We start from the raw sequence: 17,167 nt of genomic DNA on the forward strand, positions 1-17,167 counted from the left end.
CAAGAGTCTTAATTGTTAGAAATGAATCACAATTGAGAAATATTTACTATGAAAATGTGAGATCTTTTGTTAATACCAAGAGCGTCAATTTACTTATAAATTATATTTTAATGGATAGACATTGAAGTAAGCTGAAGGAAAGAAAAAAACCTGTGCACATAATGTAAAATTGTGAAAAAATACGCTGCGAGGTATGTTATTATATAGAAAAAAAGGCGGGTGTTTTCGTTACACCGCAGAAATCGATTTTCCATTCATTATTCAGAAACGCATCCATCAAATTGTGTGTGTGCATGCATATACCTGTATAAAGTAACGTCAAAATATAAATCGTTCCATTGTGTGTGTGAGTGTGTGGTGTTCGCGTGCGAAAGAGCTAGAAATTCCTAATGTCCCCGAACATGGCTGCAAAGCAACATAATGTTTTGTGTGTAGGAGTGAATGAGGAGGAAAATGGCCAGTGAGTCGACGGAAAAAGCACCGGAGCTCACGTGACCACGAAGCGTCGTTTTTCATTAAGCGTCGACCATGTAATTCAATTGTTTGAGGTATTGATTCATTCATGCTTTCTTTCTTTCTTAAAGGCATCACATCTTCCTACGAGTTCCGGTTGGGCAAACAATCATTACGAGAGAGAACTTTCGTTTCTCTGGTACACAGCCACATCCCACAGACCATCCATTCCAGTTCATGGATTATTTAGTTTTCTTGTTACAGATTGTTTTTTGAAAAAAAAAAACGTAGATGAAGAACAGAGGAGAGTAAAAGAAGATTTCTTCCCAAGCTACCGGTGTGTCCAGGATCGTTTCCCAGGGTCCCGTTCGGGAATCCGCTGTCGCCTGCGGGATCCTGGGAACGGGGGAAATTTATGATAATTCTGCGCCCTTCGCATTTCACCTTTTCTTCCCAACCCCCAATATTTGTTATTTGAATTATGGGGATTTGCTTTGTTGTCGCGGATACACTTTGTTACCTTCTTAAATTGAAGGGTCGCCTTCCATTAAAATCAACCGAAAGAATGGGGGCAGAGACAGCGACGTTACACAAAAAAAAAACTATCATATATGAATAGGTACAAATTGTCAATGATATATATGCGGTGATGTTCCATTTACATTTTAACTAGGGTGCCGCCCTGGACTACCTAGATACGTGTTTTCCCTTAATTCCAGGTATTAAAAGCAAGTTTTCGGAGTAAAGCTACCGAGATTCAATTGATTTCGAGAACTTGGAAAGACTTGAATGAAATTCGGTGCATGAATTAGTTCTTTGATTCGTTTTTTTTTTAAATAATATTTTGGGCAATGAATTTTATTGCTAGGTCGGGGTGAGATGCGTATTTAAATGACGATAAAAAGCGAAAGGGGGATTTGTATATCTCATTTGAAACGCATTAACCCAGAATTTATGGATGGAGATCAGTACGGACGACTCATCCCTAGTATGCGTGTGTGTGAATAAGTAGGGCGAGTTTGGTAAGTGCAAGGTGGCGGTTGGGGTTGGTTTTTGGATCTGGATATGCATGCAATGGTGATGGGGTCGTCCAAAGAGAGACCTGTCGTGTCCATCCAGGGTTGCTGCAGAGGGAATGAAGGGCAGGGCTGTTACCCCCCGTTCCTCCATCAGACGCGGGTCACCACTCGCTGACCGAGTGCGATGACCTGCCCGAGATCCAAATATACCCGCCACCATGATGTCATCCGACCGAAATAATTTAGACACGATTATGCAACTTACATGTTGCTTACGGACTGAATACACAACTACCGAGGAACGCTAATACGACGCTCCAACAATCCACCAGCAACGATAATTAACCTAATTAATACAATACCATTTTAATAGGTTTTACCATTCCTAAATCTTTCATTGTTCTCGTCTCGCATTTCCTTTACATTACAAAAATATAACCACCAACAAAAGTAACAACATCTAAACTTCATAATTCGGCAACTTTTATATAAAAGCACGTACTTATTATTTGTAGAATATAAAGGGTAAATAAACACTTAAGATTTGCTGTGCATCGTCTTGAATAACTGTTTACTTGTTCACATTCCAGCTTACGTTGATGTATATTAAAAATGTTTACATTTAGATACAGTTTTTTGTCCACATCGAAAAAAAAAAAATATTTAATAACTAATTAAAAAATATAGTATTATTTATTTCTTTAAGTCCATACATTTGTTAAATTGAATACGGTTTTTAAAAATGAAAAACCAAGAATTTTTATTATTTATACGTAATAAGAAATGAAGTAATAATAATATAAAACTTAACTAAAACTTAATTAAGTCCTCTTCCACCAAATTAAAAGTAGTTGTTTGTGAATAGAATGTTTTTGTTTTATTTAGTGCAGGTGCGTGTCTTGATAGATATAATATTTAGTTCAAAAAATTTGAATTTTTAATAATTGATTATTATTTAAAAAAATATTAATTGTTTTCATAAAATTAACGTTTTAGTATTAACAGGAATTGTAAGTAAGAATTGATGGTAAGAGAGTAAAATTGCAGATCTAGAATTATGGCGCGTCGAAAGACGATCAATCCGAATGAACGTTTTCGTTTGGAAATTCCATTCCGCTCGTGTCTCTTTCGTTTCGTTTAAACAACTGCAGCGCCGGTGCGCGCATCATAATTGCATAACATACATTTACGAGAACAAAGCTGCAGATGCTTATCATTGGAACATATAAACTAGCTTCACTCGAGACACCGCACCGTGGAACATCCATCAAGGAGAAAGAGTCTACCAACTATTTCATTAAGATACGATCGGCATGGTCTTAATTTCAGACATTTCATATATAATTCTACTCGTACACGAGCGAAATGCTTCAGATTTCAGAAAACGATTGCAATTGAATGATTCTATTCCTACCTACATAATTCAAACCATTAACATTATATATTACTGTTCATGTATACATTTTCTAATTAATAAAAATAATTTATTTATTTTAAGAATAAATTCTCTTTCACCAAATCAATAATTAAGTCTTGTTTACATATTCTTGCACTTAATGTGTGAATTCCTGGTTAGCAGCGCCTCCTTTAAAAGACGGAATGCGGCGGAACTAAACATACCTTATTCAAAAAGTCGGTGAAGTTAAATTGAGGTGCATTCACCAATTAAACGTTAAAATCACTGGATTTACATGTGCTTAGTTTGCAAACCAAAATTTAATAACAAATTTAATTAGATTAGTTAATGAAGCTGTTTCCTCATAATTAATATGTAGAAGACGATTAGCAGCGCCCCCTTTGTGCGATGGAAGCAATGATGCTTTAATAAGCACAACTTGTGGAGTTAATTTACGGTGCATCACAAACGAAATATTGAGGATTTCAATTAGAAAGATGCAAGAGTTTGACGGTGTTTTACTACTCAACTACTCATAATTGCGAAATTAATGAACGAAACAGAGTTTTGGACGCTCTGTGGAGCTAATTTGGCGTGACTTCATGCACTACTGTATCATTAGTGGCCGTCATCGTAATCAAAGGGTTTTGCATGTGATGTAACGATTATTTCATTTTGTCTTCTCGATTTACAAAATAGCAAAGTTTACCAAAGCGACACGGTTTGTAATTGCAGTGATGTATGCATTAAAGCAGATTTTTCACACTTTGTGTAATTACATGGCTTTAAATATGTGTATATAAAATTATTTAAGATTGTACGATAAATATTTTTTTAAATTAAGATAATTATTTTAAATTACATATATTTATGTATCAAATGCAATTTAAAAAGTGAATAGATATAAAATATTGTTATTAAAATGTATTGCTTTAATCATTCTTAATGCTAAGATTGAATGAACGAGTGATTCAGAATTGCGCCTGAAATTGAGAGAGAGTGCAATAAAACCCAGGTATTTCTTTTTTATTATTTTCGATGTTGCTGTGTGTACGCCAGTAATTGGGACGGTTGGTGAACGTCATCAACCACCTTGACACGTTTCTCGGCAGGAGAAGTAGCAAATAGAGAGTCTGTATGTGTGTACGCGCCGCAGACGATTTCCTTGAATCCGAAGGGCCGACCCAGTTTTTTTTTTCAATTTCTGTTGTAAACTTAAATTTGAAGACCCGGTAAAGATGATGATGATATGGATAGGAAGCAGAGTAGGTAGAGAGAAAGAGAGTGAGATGGTTGAACGTTTCGGTTGGACAGGATGCGGTTTTGTTATTGGAACGACGAATAGCGGGGCAACGCTTCGGAATTGGAAGCGTCGGCTTCAGACGAGTCGCCCCGTTTTTTATGGCGTCGGCCGGCGTCTGGGCATGCCGTCATGTGGCCGAGCTAAATTTGCATCGCGACGTCTATTTCCGACACAAACGCCAAATGACACACACACAAACGCGTGCGCGCATATATATACGTGTACATACACAGACGCGGGCCTCCGATCAGACGCCGATTTGCGTCACGGCCATACACACACAGTAATACATAACCAAACCGAAACCTATGACCAACATAATCTTCCAGATCCTTAGTAAAGCAACGCGTTTGGAAATTCACCAGGAAAACGTTGCACATTTCCCGCGGCTGGAAAAGCCCGATGTGCAAAAAACTAGATTTCCTCAAGGTTATCAGATTCTAAATAGCGGATCTTACACTGCCAACAATTACAAACGAGAGAGTGAACCATTTTTTAAAACAACACTTCTTCAAGAGAAGAAATATTAGGAAACTAGTAATCATCATAGATAAAATATTTCGATCCTTGCTCGCATTTTCATCTTTTTGGACTATTCTTCTCTTTTAAATGCTCTTCGCGGAGGACGATACATTTGCTCACTTCGCTCGTAAACATGTTTGCATCACAAGATTGAAAACTTCCCGGCCGTCATCATTGTTGAACGCAATAAATTCAAGTAAATAATGACGGAAAGACGTCATCTTCGACGACTCAAATTTGAATAAATAACATTTTAGCACTTGGCCACGCAACTGTCTGGTCGAAATCCTGAACTATTTTTAAACAAAACCAGTTTCAAATAGAAGTTAACTACATTCTAACAACGGAAGAAGCAAATTTGAAAATAAAATTTTGTTGTCTGTGGTGAAGTTTCACTACATTTATAATTAAATTTCCCCTATCTGATGTTATTTCGAAAATATTTGTTTCTATTAAACATAAATGTGTAAAATTTCAAAATATTTTATTAGTCTGAATATCGTCAAACACTTTAAAAAGTCATTGAGTAATAATGTGAAAGGGCTCACACAACAGGTCAAATCAATAACTCATTCATAAATTTCCATCCGCGTTACTATGCGATAAAATATATTTATTTGTTTTCATGCGATTTCAGCAAATTCCAGAAATCATTTCGTTATCAATGAATCATCGACATTGTATACAAAACTTTGGAAATGCAAGAGTTGTTTTGCGAAAGAAGAGAATCGATCTGCTGCTATTTTGTTTGGAGAGCATTAATTGATAAATGGTATCTGCTGCATTGAGTAATGACAAACAATGATGTAACGGCCATAAAAAAATCAATTGCAACAAAGCTGAATTGACGTAGTTTCCATCTGTGGAACTCCATTCATTTGAATGTCCACGATGTCATAAGTGCCCTCTATTGGAAACTACTTGAACTTAACAGTAAGATTTAATTTTTGACATCATAATTATTTCATTATTGGTGATTCATTAATATATGTATTATATAACATAAATTATAGAATGAAGTACAGAAAATATGTTTATATAAAATCATTAAAGATCATACAATATTAACAATTAAATTGTTCATATTTGCAACGATCTAATTACGTCTAAATTTCCAAACAACATCATCAATTGAAATCGAAGCAAAAAAAAAGAAACATTTTAATGCGAACTTAATGTACCTGCGCAATTTAAATACGCTATTATACTTGATTTGTATTCATTACGTGATTCACCATTGAAAAAGAATGCAATTATAACAGAAGACGTGAGGCGTCACCGGTGACAAATGGTCGATGAATGAATTGAACTGCCATTTCTTTTACGTCATTCTCGCAATCATAGAATTAAATTAATTTGCTATGTGTGTTACATAATTAGTGAGAGAAGAGTGAAAAAAAAAATCCCGCGTTTCGTTGAATTCGAGATGACCAACAGTATTTTATAACGCTCGATGTATCGTTGACAACCAGATTCCTTTTTTTTGTTAAGATTTTATAAGATCTCAAACAAAAAATGGAAGCGGTTTACCTTTTGCCTTGATTTCCTTAATTGGGAATTAATTAATCATTGTTCTTCTGTCCATCTGTTGAAGGTGTGGTTATTTAAATGAAGATTAAAAAAAATTGTATAGGAATAAATTACTTTTTTTTCAATCTGGGTGGTTTGTAAAATTATTTAATATGTTGTAGGACTTGGAAAGTTAAAAATATTGTTATTCTGTAAATAAATGTAGACAAGAAATAGAAATGATCAAATTGTTTGTGAATATGGTAAAATTGCATTTATAAATATGTTGATGTTTATTGAAAATATGATGTGTTTTTCATGAAATCTAGGCAGTTTCTATAATTAATTTCGTAGTCATTAAATGCACTCTTCCATTTCGTAAATAAATAACATGAAATGCCGTATCAAACATCCGGCTTTCTCCTCCAGCACAGATCGATACGTTCGCTCACAAAAAGAAATGGTCTTGGCACTGATAAAAAACGTATGTGTTAATTTTAAACGCCATAGATTATTAATTGATTTTAATTGGATTGCAGCAATGTTTTACGCGTCAATCATAATTTGCTCTTCGACGAATCGAACGTCAATAAATGATATGAGACGAGGAGTTATCAAGAATCCTGATCATTTCCTATTATTAGATTACATCATTAATTCGTTTATATGCAGACAAAGCAGATGCAAAATATTAGTATAGTAACGAGATCTTTGTATCCTTTATTATCCCTGCGTATTAAAACATGTAAACAAATATTATATGGTCGACGTCAATGAGGGATCGAGAATTGTAATAACCAAATATAATACGTAGGTCTTGACCTTTGTCGCGCTACTGGCGCCATTTTCAAACAATACCACCGAAATAGCTGCCGCGATCAAAATAAACTTATCGGACGATAAATTTAATTAGACCTGTAATACAAACATCGTCAATTGCACAATACGTTTCGTGAAGGATATCAAGCAAATATATGAAACATTTGGAGCAAATAGAACCATTAAAAAATAAATTATTGTATTTAATTTCCCAATATTGAGATACAATTAGTCGTTTCTCAATGAATATTCATCAACTCTTCAGACTTCATTAGAAAACAATTGAGTTTTCTCATGTGGTAAGAAAATTTTAATAAATCTGATTGAAGTCATTAGTTTTTGTAATATAATAATAGAAGGTAACATTAGAATATGAAAGTTAATATAAATTTCAGTATTTATAATACAGTTACAAGTTATGCAAACAAAAACTGTAAGTAGTGGCAGTAAAACCTTTTATTGGCACTTAAAATCTATTTGCATATATTGCAGATAATGTCAACAGACACGCTGCAAATAAAGTACAAGAATGTAAAGAAATAATAACTTCAAAAGTAAAGTAAATTATTACACATTTGTACGATTGAAATGTTAAATTTGAAGTAGATCCAATTATTACTTATTATATATTTGCAACTATAATAATGAATATAAATGCATATTATATGCACGAATTAAGTAGATAATTACAAAAACAAAAAAACAAATAAAGAAGAATTAATGGCAATGTTAAATTTTAATATTTGCAGATATTAATGAATGATATTTGATAAAAAAAAATGTATAATAATGTGGAATTACAAGTTTATGCTGGCTTTCAATGAAGTTTTTAAACTGTGATGAAAACATCGAAACAATTAAACGATCCCAGTTCAAATGCTGAAGAGGAAATTAGGAGTTTATCTAATATATAAAAAGAGAAATTAGAGTCACATATAAATGAAGTAGCACTTAACTTATTGGATAACTGCCTCACAAAACGACTGAAGCGCTCAGACCATTAAATTTACAAAATCGTTTATAGAAAAGATGCCACAGGTTAGTAAATTCCATTCATTGATAATGGCCAATTAATTTATAGAATGTTGTTTCATAATAGATTTTACAAAATGCATACAATGAATTTAATTTATATAAATATTTTATAACAAAAGACTATTTCAATAAAATATAGCAAGATTAGCATTAATTATATTAAGTAATAATTGTCTTTCATAATTAAATAATAATTATTTGATTACAAAAAGCACATCAATTTTAGAAATAAATAACTAATAATTAATTTAACATATTTGTCACAAAGTAATAAATAACTACAAACATAGTTGAAATTAATATGCAATTAATTTTGGATATATAATTTTGAGTTATTTTCTTTAATTAAGATGTTCGAACTTTAGCGATTTAGTAAAAATGCTCTTGAAAGATCAATTTTTGAACATTATTAAACTAATTAATTGAAATTAATGATTGTAACTAAAATAAGAAGACTGTAAATATTTTGTAAAAAGTTTTTTTGCAATAAGAAAGATGAGTTGTGTTGGAGATGCTACGATTCGTAAGACTGTAACAACGGATGCTAAGCAACACGCCGCGTAAAATGGCAAACAAAATCAAGATGGCGGCTCTCCTCTCACGTTTCGTGAATGCCGAACGAAAAGCACGCAAAACTCCTAAAAAAAACTTCGCACCTTATGCAAACACACACGATCTTTTTCCATTTCAACCTCGAAAACAAACAAAAAAAAATAACCTACTACCCTTTACACAGTTTCGATCATAAAACAAATACGCAATACGAACCGCGCGTTACGTAATACCTCGCATAAGCAATGGATTTTTTGCTTTATTTATTATTTTTTTTCGATTGATATCACGCAAAAATTAATACCATTTATTAATGGAACGGAAAAAATGCGCCACTCGAAATGGAAACAAAATAATAACAAACAAAAAAAAAATGTACATTTCCATGCAATCAGATAAACGGAAAATTTCCTACCTGGTGTATACATTTTCTGATTCGGCATATTTCTTGACGTGCTCCAATGGTGGCGTATTATCCGCGACGTCACCCGCTGATGGATCACCTTGTTCGTACACTCCTGTAATAAAAAAAAAAGAAGAAGTTATATAACTTTTGTTTTCATTCCAATAATCCACAAGACAAGAAAGTTCAAAGAGAAGGAGAAAAAAGTGTATCTTAAAATCAATATTGAAGGTGGAAGCAGATAAGGTTTCGTAATGTAAATGGATGATGCTTCGTGGATTCGTATTCATAACGGATCGAAATGCGAATCATTAGTTACCATTATCATTAGTGCATTTATTAGTCGCATGCGAATGCACAATTTATAGTAGATTAAATTTAGTTTAATATCGCCGCTTCTGTTTGCCCATTTATTATTAAATGCAGTACTTAATAAAAAAAAAGCGCATTTAGTAAACAAAAGCATTTCCTCCTAATACTTGTTTACATGTAAAAAATAAAGAAACACATACATTTCATAAAAGAAGTTTTTATTTTATTTTTGAATGAAATAATTGCGTTTTCCCGTCTACGTTATTAGAGTGCGTGAATGTGGTTGTGGGTATTGGATGTGTCACTAGGTTTAAAAATAAAGTATTTTCCGTTTGGTGCACGAAACCTAATCTCCTTTCTTTGGGATGATATTGTTTTGGCATCACCATCGAATGTGTTTCACTAAATATTTCGTATGAATATGTGTGTGAGTGTTTGTCTAGAATAATTCTAGAGTTGCCAACTAGAGTGCTTCTAAATTTAATTTGAAAAAGAAAAAAAAAACGCGTTTTGTTGTTGTACCAAGCGAATTACATAATTTACGTACATTTCAAAACATAAGATATGCAGTCACCTAATTCACTATACATTATTTCTTTTAAAAGCTCCAATTTCAATCTATTTACACCTAACCAAAATAATCTTGCATAATTTTATAATTTATAAATTCATATGAGTTATTTAACTGAAAAACTACATTAATTCATAAAATCATTTATTAAATATTTCAGAAATTAAAAAAAAATATATATATAAAGATAAATTTGTTCTTACTACTGTTAATGAGAATTATTTTAGAAGAAAATTTTAATTAATACTAAAACTTTGGCTGATTGATTCCGTTAAAATCAAACATTTTTAACTAAATTTTCGCTATTTTTTCTAATTAAATATTGAGATTATTTTCAATATACAAACAAATTAAGAGACAGGAAATCAATAATTTTATGATCTCAATACTTCAATTTTCTTATTAACACTAAAGTCAGGTCGAATGCACAAATACCTAAATATAACGAAAACACCTTTCATTTTGATGTAATTAAAAACGTATAAAAACGATTATAAAGAGTGTACGTATTTTTTTTTATTAAAATTATGTTGACATGAAAGCCATTTCCTTATTAATTATAAAATTACACGTACGAAAATGAAATTCATTAAAATATTAAATTGATTTTTTTTTGGGCCTTTGTAGCGAAATTGTGCGTTCATCATATTTACCACAGGAAATTAATCGGATCGACGTCGCTGATAGCGCAAACTGCATTTCCATGCATTTAATAGCATTAAAAAAACATGTCCAAAAAATTAAATTAAAAAGTACCTTACAATTATAACTTATAAGTATATAAATATAAAAATAATATTATTACATTTTTACTGATAGTGTGTACTTAAGTTGAAATGTGTATTGTTTACCCTAATTAATAAATTCATTATAATCATTATTTTGTAAACCTCATTATAAATAAAAGCAATTTATTAGTTCAAAATTGAAATTTCTTTAGTGTTTTCTATCGATATATAGCAATAACTCGCATAATGCGGCTTCGATCAGTGCGGATTCATTATAGTGCGGTTTGAAAATTTGAAAACAAAGTAAAATTTACAGATCTTTCTGTATTTAAAAATAGATTCTAACATATTTTTAAGTCTCATTTTGTGCAGTTTTAAAGTCAGTACGGTCAAAGAGATATTGGAGAACCGATTACCGGCACTATTGGAGGTATTGCTGGAATAAGAATAAGTATAAAAATGAATTTTATAAGATGGTAATATTGTTAGTTTCTCAAAAGGTTTTAAAATATATTTAAAAGATTTTACGTTTAATATTGATATATAAAATATTTCATTTTAAAAGATAAAGTCAAATATATGAGAACATCCAGGTGTATTAGAAGATTATCCTTGAAAGCCGAAAACTAAGCGAAGAATGAACATCTTAAAGTTAAGTTCAGCAAAGTGTTCTCACTCACAAGAAACAAGTTCGAAAAATAAGCTCTAAAGTCATCACATAAATGTTTAAGCTATACATTTATTCGATCCACCAACATAATTTCTATTTATATAATATAACAATGTAAAATACACTTATTTTATAATAATATGAATCGGTAATTGCATAATGGAATATTAATAAAGCGTTAATTAAATAACGCAATATGATTGCTCTGCTATTATATTTCAATTAATTGGATCATTGGTTCATGTGTTTCGTTTAATTGGACGTATTTGAATAATTATTATATATTTTACGTATTTATTTATGTGTATACCATAAATATAATTAGTTAATATAGGAAAATGTTACCATTTTGTTGTTGATACTGGAGGAATTTATAAATATTATACTTTCACATAATACTGAAATAATAGCTGTAGGGAAATGTTAATACACTATAAATGTAATACATATTTGTACATGAATGTACGAATGTCTTGCTTTTTTTGGGTGATGAAATTACAACATTCTATTAGGTACCAAATGGTTGTCCTCGGTCAGCGCTGCTTATAATGTTATGATTAATCGACGATAAATAAGAAGTTGCAAATTGAATATTTAATTAGAATTAATTGAGTTGCAAAACACATATTTGTACATGGCTAATGAAATGTGTAAAACGTTCTGAGAAGTAAAAAAACGAAAGTAAATGAGAAATGTGCGAATAGTTTGTGTAAAAGTAAAATGAAGTATTTGAATGATATCATCTTTAAGGTAAATCATGAAAGTAGTAAACTGTAATAATTTGGTATCGAAAGTGAATAATAAAATTGAAATACGGACACTCTTAGAAAATTGATAATTTAATAATTGAATGTAGTGTTAAGATCATAAATAACAATCGAATCTATTTAAGCAAAATATGTGCTTCTAGTTTATAGAAGAGTAAAATAAGGCATTTGAATCATTAATGCAATGTATTATTAGGTAAATTGAATGAAAACGCGTGAAGCTAATATTTAAGTCTAGATAAATCATGAAAATACATCAAAGCTTTACTGTTATACGGTATAATTCGCGGCCAATACTTGATTATAGTAGTAACTGGAATTTATGAACACTTGCCACGTGGGAGTTCATTTCAATGGAAATACATGCAATTGAATTTGGAGATATTGCAATTTGCTTTATTTCTTACAATATTATTAGCACAATCCATTAGATTTGAACGCATTCAGCAAATTGCTTGAATTTACTACCATGTGGTAACATATCTTACTGTTATGTGCTAAAATCGAAATTGTTAATAGAATGCTTTGAATTTGTGCTGTTAGAATATTCTCTTATAAAATAACCACCAATACGTTAATAAAACAATCAAAATTATCTTTATAAATTCATTGAAAAGTAATTGGAGAATTTATGAAAATTTAAGTATTGAAGAATCACTTACAAATGAATGAAATATTATTGTATCAGTCAATAAAATTAATTGTATAACAACATACAAAAGGGCTATTGACCGCAGTCTTTCCGCAATAGAATATAATATTTAATGAGATCTTTAAATCTATATTATTTTCAGATAACAAGAAATAATGTATAAAGTGATTTCATTTGAATTTTATACTTTTAGTAAATAAATAATAATTGGAACTTTATTAGTCGAAAAACTTTACAAATACTCAAGATAATTACATACAATCATGAAAGAAAATATGTCATTAGCTAAATAATGTATTCATTGTTTATAAATAATAGAATAATAATAATTTATCGCATACATGAAAACATATATACAATGAGCTATTGACCGTAGTCTTTCCGCCCTTAATTATAGTTTGTAAATAATATAGGACGTTAAATAGAAGAATACTCTTACGAACGGGGTAAACGGTGAATGCGAATGGAAACCGCCCTCGAGTCTTTGATTTATGTCCCACATGTGAAACATGCACGAAAAAGGGGCGGGTCGCGAATCGCTAATGATTGGTGCATGCGAAGGGTTGAAAGGTAAAGAATCCGCGAGACCGAGCCGAGAGAGAAGAGGATCATAAGCAAGCAAGCAAGCAAGGGGGTGCATGCACGACACAAAACACACCATCCATATAGGTGGATCAATGCCGGAGTCGTAGTAGGTCTCCGTCATTCAAACGCGCCATTCACACCACGCCCGCCGGTCGCGCCAGATTCGTCACCACCTACAACTTGCACTCTAAGCTCCTTCAATCATTAGTATAATGAGTAGTACTATACTACATACAACCGCACTGGTTACTCCATCATTCAGAAGCATTTTTACAACCACCTACAACGGCGACGATCCACGCCGCCAGCGCAACAGCAACAAAAAATAAAAGAAGACGAAGAGGAGAACAGGAGGAAGTAGGAAAACAAACGGAACGCGCTAGTAGCGTGCGAATAATAAATTCCGCAGGATCGCGATTATACAAAAACCGCAAAAGTGAAGAATGAAACGAATACCTAAGTTGCTTGCTTACTTCACTACGACTACATTCATGCGGCACACGCACCCGCCGGCACCTCTCCACCCTCATCTCCCGGCATCGAAAGTTCAATATACCCGCCACCGCCACCCGAAATAATTACTAGGCTCGAACAATATGCAGCTGCAGCCGAAGAGCAAGATTACCAATTAAGATGCAAATTAGATCAGAACTCCACGACGCAGGGGGGTTTGGTGGTTGGAAAATTGAAATAGTTTAATCCGCGGATGCACTGTCGGGATGTAAGGAGACGAGTAAGAAGACGCAAATCGATACTTACAGGAGGAGGTCGACCTATCGCAGGGTGCTGGGTACACCCAAATCTCCAAACATACAAAAAAAAAACAAAACAATCCCACGCACGTCGTTCATCCATGCAAGATTCAAAGAATAAACTATTAAACGCGATTGGCATAATTCCGTTGCGTCTGTGAATTGGGGGCAGTTTTTATTATTCACCTAATTTCGTGTAGGGTTTCCGTAGAAAGCATGGTGTGTGCGTGGGCGGAGGGTGGTCGGCTTAAAGCTGCATGGTGGTGGGTGTTTTGTTTGGTTTCGCCTTTTAGGTTTTATTACTTTTGTTGAAGGAAATATTGTCTAATTACCGTGTTAGGGGCGCGACCGAACCTCGCCGACACTCCTCGGACTTGGACTCTGGAAGTTCCCTGATTCTCGCCGGAAGTTGGGGCTCGGACGTCGCGACGCCGCGTTTTTTTTCTCTTTCTTTTCCTTTCTTTCTTCTCATTTCCTTTTCCCTCTTTATTTGTTTCTCTCATTTTTTCCATATTACGATTACCGGTCGTGCGACGCACTGTTGTTATGCGAGTATTGGCGGTGCGACGCGGCGGTTCCGGACTTTGGGGATAGTCGTGCGGACGGTAGACGGCGGCGGCGACGGGTGTGGAAAGACGGGCGTTCGCGAAGGCGCCGCGCGCGCCGCGGGGGCGCCACCTCTCTGGACCGACGTCGTCGAGCGTCGCGAGGAATCAATAGGAGTGTGCGTACGCGGGCGTGGTGAACCGCAGATTCGGCTCTACACCATCAAAAATTAACAAGACTCCCTCAAGATGAGGACGGCTTACTACTACACGGCATATGCACACATCCTGCTGCAATCCACCTCTTCCTCGCTCCTCTCGGAGACATCAAACCCAAAACCGATTGATTGTGATTGCATTACAGACCGATAGCTTCTGCGATTAAATCTAAATCGATTGCGCAACATGCCGCCCACCCTCTTCAAGATAAAGACGTAACGACCAAATCGTTTCTCGCAATATGTGCTCAGCGATAATCAGTTATTCTTTTTTATGTTCTCAAATTCAATCTTCTCATGAAAACAGTATTACATGAACACAAAAGAAGCATTAACGAGATTAAACATTAAAATTCCGTAAATGTATAATAAAACATAACAATTTTAATTTAATATCTATCTAGTAATTAATTACTTGAAATTGTTTAAACACTCATTAAAAATATATCTAATTCTATTGAAAGGTAAAAACGCAATGACCATTAATATTTCTTGCACTTATTCTTTCCATAAAGTTCAACATTATTCAGATGAAAGATTAAAAATAAATAAATCAGAAAATAAAAGTAATTAATATTATATTAACAACTATCAACGATTAAGTAATTTAAAAAATTTAGACTAATATCACAATACAATGAATATATAATTCAATTACGTATAATGAATAATAATGTAGTTTAATCGTTTACATTAATAAGTAAACGGTGACAATTTTCCTCAAATCTGTGAAAAAAACGAAGTTCCTATAATATAATTTAATATAATAAACCGATCATCATTAATTTAAGTCTAAAACGACTATAATAAAAGTGAGTTAAATCAATTGCGAAACATGACGCCTACCCTCTTCAAAATAAAGATGTAACAATCAACTAACCGCAGTTACACAAATACAAATCTAACACTCGTATTTCTGTTTGAATAATCATTAATATATTTTTTGCACAGACTTCTATAATAATCTAATGATTTACTAATTAACATCAATATCTCAAATAATTAATATTTTTACCATCATAAGAATATACAAAATTTTATGAAACAGTTTTAACAATGTGTGCAAGTTTTTTTAATATTTTTTTTTTAAATAATATCATCATGATAATAGAATATAACGATATATCGGATTATTCATTTTTAACTAATTTATACAAGTATAAGTGAAACGCACATTCTGAAATAATTGATCAATTCGAGGTGTAAATTAATTTAAATTATGTATGAATATTAGTAATTTTATAAAATTTACAAATATTCTTTAATACTCTGAGTAGTTAAATAATATTTTAAAAATGAATAGATTTTCAAAAACACGTCTTGAATGTAGAACAAACTGAGAGATACATAATAGGCGTGGCTCTTAAGCGAGAGAAGAGATTTTGGAATGTAACAGCCACCAGGTGAGAGCAATTTACATAGTGGGCATTGGTATTTTTGTGGGAAATTAGTGTATGTTGATATGGGTTGTACACAGTTGTAATATATAATGTTGTGATGCTGTTCATGTGTCTGACAGATAAAGCGGGGTGTCACTTCCGGCGCGAGATAGATGTTGGCACCCCGCATGCCGCCACCGCGCCCCGGTTGCACAACCTCCTCTTCCTCCTCAGCCACTCATCCTCATTCTACGTCTAGGCCAAGCCATCACCGCCAGTCATCCCGTTTTGTTCGCCATTGCGTTTTCCACCATCTCCGAGCCGCCTATTAAAATGTACAGGACGGGTCCCGCTCAAACATCCGTTTTTAAGCGATAATGAAACGCAATTTATATGCTAATCCTCCAAAAACACTCCAGATTTCCATCCGCAAACAAAATTAAATAGTATTAATAAGAAAAATAATCATTATTACAAAAAAATTAAAAGAAATCGGTGAAAAATTCACATAATTTAATAACAAAGTCAACAAGCGATGCTGCTTCGTTTCTTTCAACAATTTGCCAAAAAAAACTAAATTTAAACCAGACAATTTAACGTACTAAATAAAAGCGATGACCAAGTAGTGTATTATAGAAACTAGTATTTATGAATCAACTCGCCTGAATAGAACGAAAATCGAGAGTCAACGACGGGCCGAATCATTTTGGTAATACCGAAATCCTCGAGTGGTAATTGACTCGTTAGGCTTTTCTAATTGAGCGTTTAGTGTACGTCTACCGTCCACCTATCTCTCTGTATCACCATCTCTCGTTACGTAAACCAATAATTATCGAACGGTCCCGAACCGCACGTGATGCAATGAACTATCCGAGGTATTTGGTCTATGCGCTACGGGGTCCACCGTCCGTTAACGTTAGTTAATCTAGCGTTAGCCAATAATTTTAATATCCCAGGTGCATTCTTAGCTACCTCTT

At 33.1% G+C, this 17,167-nt stretch overlaps 1 protein-coding gene across 4 annotated transcripts in view; it reads right to left on the reverse strand.

The window, feature by feature from the left end:
• The window catches only part of LOC108557057 (serine/threonine-protein phosphatase 4 regulatory subunit 1-like), a 57,254-nt gene that overhangs the window by 33,223 nt on the left and 6,864 nt on the right, over positions 1-17,167 (reverse strand). For 3 of the 4 annotated variants that reach the window (XM_017913435.1, XM_017913432.1, XM_017913433.1), the window contains one exon: positions 9,024-9,126. In XM_017913435.1, coding sequence (XP_017768924.1) covers positions 9,024-9,126 — 103 coding nt within the window. Of the gene's footprint in view, positions 1-9,023; positions 9,127-14,380; positions 15,004-17,167 lie in introns of those variants that run through there. The other variant, XM_017913436.1, reaches the window with a different exon arrangement.

Source organism: Nicrophorus vespilloides, unplaced genomic scaffold (assembly GCF_001412225.1).
Source record: "Nicrophorus vespilloides isolate i.1.1-1 unplaced genomic scaffold, Nicve_v1.0, whole genome shotgun sequence".
Lineage (NCBI taxonomy): Eukaryota > Metazoa > Arthropoda > Insecta > Coleoptera > Silphidae > Nicrophorus > Nicrophorus vespilloides.